Below are 8382 nucleotides of genomic sequence, written 5' to 3' on the forward strand. Positions count from 1 at the left end.
TGGTATTATTTTGCTCATTTTGCAACTGTTTTGTACGTATTTACAGTATGGTTAGTAAAACTTTTTTTTTTTGGAAACGGCCGAAAATTCATGCGCGCGCGGATGTCATCCATATAATCAAATCAACATGGCCTAATGAAAAACACGTGAAAACAGTTGAAGTGACTTTCAGACTGAACCCAACCATATCCATATATTGCAGCCTGACCTAAGGGCCATGCCGAAACACACACACACACACAGACACAAAAACACATAAAAAACAATACCTACATTTTTCAAGAAGGTAAACAAACACGAACGACACCGAAAGCATAATTATAACCTTCTTGCAGAAGGTAATACCCCGGCCTTGCCTGAACCGCCAGACGTGACCTCCTGCCCGTTGAACCAGAACCCGACCAGGTTGGCCGCTGCTCCCTGTGTGTTGGCGATGAAGGACAGCTCGAACGTCCCGGCAGGCAGGTGGCCGTTCCAGCCCATGTCCTTCAGATCGAACACCGTGTCGCCCTCGCGGATATCCGTCACCTCAGCAAGCCAAATCTGGGAAGAGAGAGACACAATGTAACGTAAGGCTTCGAATTCGCCCACTGCACCAAATCCTACCTCTTTTTAAGATCCTCTAAATACACTTTGAAATACCCGTAAATGTATGCGTAAAGGAAGAAACGGGACCTATACCCATGCTTTAAGGCTCCGTTTCTTCCTTTGTATGTACCTAAAAAGTCCTTTACGCATGTATTAAGGTGTTCTTACAGCTAGGGCTTCGTGTTATTGATAAAAGGACCAGCGGAGAAGCTAAAATATGGATGGATAGCATGAGTAAAAAAAAAAAAAACAGTCCCAACCTCCAGATCAACCGCCTTGTCGAACTTGAGCGTGGCGGTCCAACCGCCGTTGACGGCCTGGGCGACCGGGATGTAGACGTTAGCCTGGAACCGGTCTCCCCAGTCGCCGGTCACCTCGTAGATGGACTGCCCCTGGGCCGCGCCCAACAACACCAGCAGAACAAGAGCTGTGCAAGTCTCCATGGTGGCTGATCTGGAACACTCGTCCGACGTATGTATCCAGACCTGGTGCCCTTTTTATATAGCCTGGCGAGCTTTAGATGCTCACGTTGCAAAAACTTAATCTACGATTGGACAAGTTTGTTTTATTTACATCATCACGCACTTTTAGGTCATGACTATATATCTACATAGACATATGGTGTGTTCCCAGGATTTAACCCTCGAACTCTGCGACTACTTTTTGGAAAGTGGCTTACCCATAATTGATCTTAGATATCATAAGGATAATTATGCACCACACTACACGGCAACTCCCATAGATGTACCTAACACATAACCTTCTGATACCAGTGTGAATAAGCCATGTTGATTTGATTAGCTATAGATGGATGACATCCTCTGGGAACCCCAAAACTGACGCGTGCGAATAAAAAAGTTTTGTCTTAAAAATTCCTTCAGTATGAAATATACGTGATTATGAAGAATGAACAAATGACAAATCACAATGACTTTGGCAATTAATAGACTATTTTCATTTCCTTACATTGTCTTCTTTTCCTTCAGCATTCTACGATATAAGTATCGTTTTCCAATATTTTAGCAATGACTTGCGGATGTCATCCATATAATCAAAACAACATGGCCTAACTTTAAATACGTTATCTCCTTCGGTCCAGCGTTGTTTGCATCGACAAACAAAACGTGTATCATTATTTCCGATCGACCTATAGGACTTTCCGCTCGCACTGAAGACCGTACATTATTAACTATCGATATTATCATTTCAAACAACCTAGTCCTAGAGGACTACAAATATTTCCGTTCAACCTTAAAAGAGGACTCTCTATATTTGTATTGAAACAACCTAGAGGACTACATGTGCCTATGTCGCTATTGTAAACAATCTACCCAAGACCGTACATCATTACCTATCGATATTATCATTTCAAACAACCTAAAGGACTACAAATATTTCCGTTCAACCTTAAAAGAGGACTCTCTATATTTGTATTGAAACAACCTAGAGGACTACATGTGCCTATGTCGCTAATCTACCCAAGACCGTACATCATTACCTATCGATATTATCATTTCAAACAACCTAAAGGACTACAAATATTTCCGTTCAACCTTAAAAGAGGACTCTCTATATTTGTATTGAAACAACCTAGAGGACTACATGTGCCTATGTCGCTATTTTAAACAATCTACCTAAGACCATATATTATTACCTATCGATATTATCATTTCAAACAACCTAGAGGACTACAACCACCCCCACACGTCACTCCTCTGACAAATTGTTAATCTGGCCACCGTAGGATCTGCTTGGAGATTAGAAATGATTTCACTCATTATCCATGCATGCTTTCTGTTCATGTGCTCAATAGTACTGAAACTTTATCAATAGATTTAAGGTATTTTTTATGGTGGATGGCTACAAAACAGAGCCTACGGTCTTCTATATGTATTTTACCTGTTAGTCATGCTTATTTCTTTATAGCAGAGTAATTCTTATTCACAGCATTCTTGTATTCTGGTGTGTTGTCTGTATCTGTGATAAAAGTGGACTTACAACATGTGTTTCTTTCTGTAAAGGTACTAATACATGTTGTACTTGTATATCATATCTACACTCAGATACACGTGCTTGGTGCATAGTTTGGGCTCAGTTCCAATAATGTAGGTCATACATGTATTTGTATTGGTAACAAAGCATTAAGCAATATTTATCTCTTTTAGATATGTTTGGGTATGATACAATATTTACCCCAGCCCCAGCCCATCCCCCCAAAAAAAAAAAATTAAAAAATGGTGAAGGGAATGTTTTTGTGTGTTCATTTGTTCAAGCCTGTGTCAAGTGAGGTAGGTTTAGCCTGCCACTAACATTAGTTAACGGCTAAAAGTTTACCCCCTACCAAAGTTTAAAGTAGTTTACTTCCTACCATTAAAACAGTAGTTAATGGAAATGAACCCAGGACCCGGTGACAGACGAATGCCGTAAACTAGTCATGATAACCCCAACAGTCTGGTAGTCCACCTGGCCAGTTTTGCACCCCTGGTCAGAAGAAAACATTTCCCAGGTGCCCACTGGAACACCCCAGGACCCCTACAGGGTAGCACAACCTCTGGGTAATGCAAATGACTTTTTAATGTAAAAAAAAGCCAGATAAATATGCCTAAAAACATGCCAAACATATATAATGGCATGGTCACATTTTCTAGTCAGTGCCCTGCCAGGCTGTTTGTGTGATTTTCACAGTTTTCAATACAGGACCTTGATAGCTGTTGTTGGTTCCCTTTGCATGATAAAGAAAGACTTGTAGACACCATCATTGAATGAGGACACAGTCACTAATACACAAATTCTAGATATTTCATGGAACTATGAGACCTCTGACTTCTTGTTGTTACATGATTTATTGTCAGTAGTGTATAGGAAATGGTATTTCCTTGTACCATAGAACCATACAAGTAATACTTTAAACCTCTCTCCTTATAGTTCAGAAGTAATATATATATAGTGCCTCTACTAGGATGTAAAATACATGTTATACACAAAAATTAAGCTGAACATCTAATGTGAAATCATTTTACACACAGTTGACGTTATGAAGGTTGACGTTAACAATAACAAAGTGGTACCGGTTTTGCAACACAACCAACATGTCTGTAGAGCTTTGCTCCTAGTCCCAGGCTGCACTAAACGACAAGTTTGAAGTAAGTGTAAACAAGAGAGGTAGTTTTTTTCCCTTTTAATATACAGAGTGCCAGTTTCTCTTAAGTGTACTCCTAGTACTACTACATGCTTGGACATATTTATATAATAATCTCTGGGTGGGCAGTGCAATATTCTGCCACGGTATAGCTCCAACTTGGCAATCCGTTAAGGATTGAGGTCTCTTCTGGTGCAGTTTGACACCACTGACTTGTAATGTCTTTTTTAGTCTTCTTGTTGCTTGCAAAAAATACACTTAACACTGTCTTGAGTGAACATTCTGCATCCAACGCAAAGGCAGATGCTTTGCAAATGAATAAACAAATATTCAAAACTAACATGCACTTTGCAAAACACTGGAGTTCACTAATGGGACCATAGTTTCATTGTTCTAAATGGCTTTGAAACAAAAAGACTTTTCTATCTTAAAACCTGTGTGGAGGCAGATCGAGGAAAACTTTTCAAAATAAAATAATCATAACAACAATTTACTAACCTGTACAAAGGAATGCTGAATTGAAATAAAAGGGGTGGGGTCTAAAATATGTTCCTTATTGGCCCAAACTGAAACTTTGAATCACAACAGCCCTTATACCACTTGTTGTAGACATGTTCCTACATGTACTTACACTTGAATGTACCTCTGGCCTACTGCTGATTTGTACATAATTGATTATACAAAGTTACTAGTGAGATCTTCACCATAATTTTACACCATACAATCATATATATGCATGGTAGCTGGTTGAGTGGAAATAATATTGATGCATGGGTAAAATTTTCTCGACTTTGACGCTGATTCCCAGTCCCAGTGCAGAAACAGTGAGAAATAGTGTTCTAGACAGCCTGAAATTTTGTTGGACATAACATCATGGCAAGCATTATATCTTGCCAAGTGATGACATTTCCTGCATTTTGAAGGGCAAATTTCTCTAGTGGGCTAAGCTTAATTTAACGTTAATGACATCTCTTTGTGATTCTCTACCTGGCAATTTTTGTCTGTCATTGATGACAAATTTGGCAAAATCAGGAGAGGGAAAATTCTGTCAAACGATGGAATGACGGACGCTGGGTGGGTGGAACACTGTTTCAGGGTGAAAAACAATGTTGTTGCTGCGGCTTGAGGTACCCTTGAATGTGAGGTGAAGCTAGTCTCTGTTCTGTGGTCACCGGATGTGTGTGTACAGGTTCAGGACAGACTTAGATTCCTGGAGAGAAAAGGTGAACATCTTTGTAAGAAAGAATACTACATCTCAAACTAAGCATATATGTAACAGGTAATAAGAACTAACTGACATGTGGAATTTAGGCCACATCAATCTAAATTGTTGGTTCTCAGATTTTTTTGAAGGAACAAATTGGTTCTCTGATTTTTTTTGGAAAAAAATGAAGGCACAGGGCGAAAAAAAACATGATATCACCAAATACATGTACAATGTACTATGATTGGAGCCATGAATGAAACACACCAGGTTTGTTCATAATTCAAACAATGGATCTTAAAAATTTTCATCAAACTACTGCATTGTAACTGTAATGACTAAGGAGACATGGAGTTTCAACTGTTTGGGCAACCAAAATGAGCATTTTGGATCATGGAGTTGATTCAAAATCATCAACACACAACTTTCAAGATACGAACTAAAAACAGTATGCAGCGTCTTACCTTATTAGATCTAGTCTTACTGAAGACATTCCAAAATCTTAGTGTCTCGTCCCCCGCCCCCGTGACTATGGCCTCTCCGTCGGGCGACATGGCGAGGTACAGTACGCGGTAGGAGTGACCCGTCAGTTTGGCCACCTGCACCAACGATGGGTACTTCCACACCAGGATCTGGTTCTGGGAGTAGCCGTGGGTGCTCACCTGTAGAAAAAGGAAAAGTGTTTAGAAGAAGGCACACAATGCGCAACCTACCAATAATCCTACGTTGTGGGGCTAGACAGAAATGAAGATGATGAAAATGAGAAGTAAAAAGTTAAAGGTTTAAGTTCCATAGCCCTTTTAAGGCTGTAGTTTAGGTGGGTTGGTAATTTATTTATTCTATGACACTGAATTGGAAGGTGGAGCCCATCTCCTCTCTCCTTCCACCGCTTTTTATATCTATTTTATTTTATTCACATTTATTTTTCGAGGATTGGGCAAAAAGTTATAAAACTTTTTGCCGCTTTTTATCTTCCCAACCAAAGTCAGGTACCCTCTTTTCACCTAGATGGAGTGAGGAAAGTCGTGTCTTTTATTTGTGGTCAATATGTATCTAAAAAATCCTTATTTACAACGTAAACAAACACAACAACACATTGTGAACCCACCAGCTCGTTGGCATGTTTGGACCAGGCCAGGTTGCAGACCTGAGACCCTGTGTCCACACACTGTAGCGGTTGGCACGTCAGCGTGTTCCAGAAGCGGATACAGCGGTCTGCAGTACCGCCGCCGGACGCCAGGAGGCCGTGCTGGTGGGGTGACCAGGCGATGGCCTTCACCGCGGCTAGGTGCTCTGTGTACTGCTGGACTGGGTTGACACTGGTCAAGTTCCATACAAATAACTAGGGAGAGAGGAAAGGATATTGGAATCAGGATCGGCATCATATCAATTGTGATACACTTGTCTATCAAACAGAAAGCAGTATACTTTGGAATCCAAGTAGTAAATGGAAAAAAGGACTTATTTTGGTTCTCACCTTATTGTCGTTTCCGCCTGAAGCCAGGTGCTGGTGATCTGGAGACCACTTCAGGCCGCACACCTGTAACAGATGAATAAACAATTAATAAACAAACATACATACATAACAAAACATAATAAACAATCACAACACTAGCTATAAAATGGTGTTATCTTTGCCTATGTGGCACATTAATTTTTCTCTTTTTGAACTTTTTCATTAACTCAGGGCTCAAGATACTTTGTTTCTGATGTAATTGTTTAGCTTGACAAAATACCAGGTTGTTTGGGGTACCAGTACTTTTTCTGCAGTTGTACAATTTTTTTGATGCTTTACAAAACTACATCACCGTTTCTTCTACTTCTAGAATGTGTGACCCCTGTGTTTACCTCTTGTCTGTGACCCGCCAGTCTTCTCTCAGGCACCACACTGGGCGTTCTGACGTCCCTCTGTAGGATGAGCCGATCTCTGCTACCTGAAGACAAGATGTCTGCATTCCAAGCCAAAGCTCCTGTGGGTGGAAAAACAAATGGTTGTCACAGATTCATACATTGTTTCTGCTGTCTCTGTTAAGTCATTTCTGTTTAGCTCAAAGCCCTTCCTTCACCATATGATGTTTAGGGCAGCATCCATCTGCATTTCCTTAGCCCTTAGGCCACACAGTTGTGTAAGCACCAATAATACTACAGCATGGGGTTAGTCTACTGGTATCACTGTGTGTTCAACTTCCATACTCTTTTCCATAAAGCCCCTATCGCACATTCACAAATTTGGGCTCCCAAACACTAGCCGAATGCACCCAGCTATGGTAGGAGTAGGCCTGTGCAAAGTCGACTGGGTTGGCTGCTGTTCAGCAATTTCGGCTACTATTCAGCTGCACCAGTCAAATTTTTCCAAATGTTCAGTTGTTGGTCGACGTTCAACCATGGTTGCCTAGTATTTGGCTGTAAGTCACCAGAACACCAGTCAACCATTCAGGTATTATAAGATCTGTTAATTGAAAGTCCTGGTACTGACCAACTCTGGCGGAGTGTCCCTCTAACATGGAGATTCTCTTGCCCGCCATGGCGTCCCAGACTTGGACATAACCCTTGTGGGTGCCGACCGCAACCAGGTTTCCTCTCTCGTTCCAGTTTACAGATGTTACAGAATCTCCGTCACACGACAAGTCACATAGTCTTGTCACCTGTGGGGAAGAGATGCACGATTTAGTTATGAAGATATACAAGACCAATAGAAAAAAAAATTATTGCATCAAAATTCAAATGTTACAATAATGTAGCATTTACACAAAATGCCATTACATACATGTAGAATATTTGGTTAATGCTATTTGGTTAGACCATATAGCTCTTTGCACTCAGTACTCTGTTGAACTGTCACCAAGAAAAAATATAACACAGAAGGAAAAAAAAAAGCATGAGAAATTTACCTGACTAGTACACGCACTCCACAAGTATACACAAGTCCCCAGCCCAACACTCAAGATGTTCGTAGCTGACCAGTCAACAAGATTAAGGTAGAAGTCGTCTTGAAGTTCTGGAGCATCAAGAACCTGGGAAGCAGATGAAAATGTGTTATCCTTCTTGAATCTTTTTTTCCCAAAATACATTAAATTGACATGTATACCACAAGGCCATGCCAATTCAATTTTCTGGCTCTGAAATGCTGTTTCCTGTATTTTGAGGGGCAAATTTTGCTGGTAGACTAAGCTTACTTGAATGACATCTATTTCCATCTTTTTTTACCGGGTGGGCAAAACTTATGTCTGTCACAAGCAGAAAAATTCCATCAAATAACAAAAAGATGGACATTGGCTAGAACACTGGCTAGAATACTGAGCTTAAGACATTGAAGTATTTGCAAATCAAAATGAAGTTGCAACTTAAGTTAAGGTGGATTAAATTCTCACCTTAAAAAGGAATTTTGGAAATCTTAGCGTGTACTGTTTTCTAGGGTGAGTCGCAGGAGTTTCTGTGACTTTTTCCCCAC

General features: G+C 40.4%; 1 protein-coding gene across 1 annotated transcript in view; it reads right to left on the minus strand.

Annotated features, from left to right (window-relative positions):
* The window catches only part of LOC109475136, a 17714-nt gene that overhangs the window by 6322 nt on the left and 3010 nt on the right, over positions 1-8382 (minus strand). Inside the window, exons 5-12 of the mRNA XM_019775671.1 lie at positions 7823-7945; positions 7408-7576; positions 6780-6901; positions 6409-6471; positions 6040-6273; positions 5396-5593; positions 849-1073; positions 357-543 (exon numbers count right to left, since the gene is read on the minus strand). Coding sequence (XP_019631230.1) covers positions 357-543; positions 849-1073; positions 5396-5593; positions 6040-6273; positions 6409-6471; positions 6780-6901; positions 7408-7576; positions 7823-7945 — 1321 coding nt within the window. The remainder of the gene's footprint in view (positions 1-356; positions 544-848; positions 1074-5395; positions 5594-6039; positions 6274-6408; positions 6472-6779; positions 6902-7407; positions 7577-7822; positions 7946-8382) is intronic.

Source organism: Branchiostoma belcheri, unplaced genomic scaffold (assembly GCF_001625305.1).
Source record: "Branchiostoma belcheri isolate BF01 breed outbred unplaced genomic scaffold, Haploidv18h27 scaffold33, whole genome shotgun sequence".
NCBI lineage: Eukaryota > Metazoa > Chordata > Leptocardii > Amphioxiformes > Branchiostomatidae > Branchiostoma > Branchiostoma belcheri.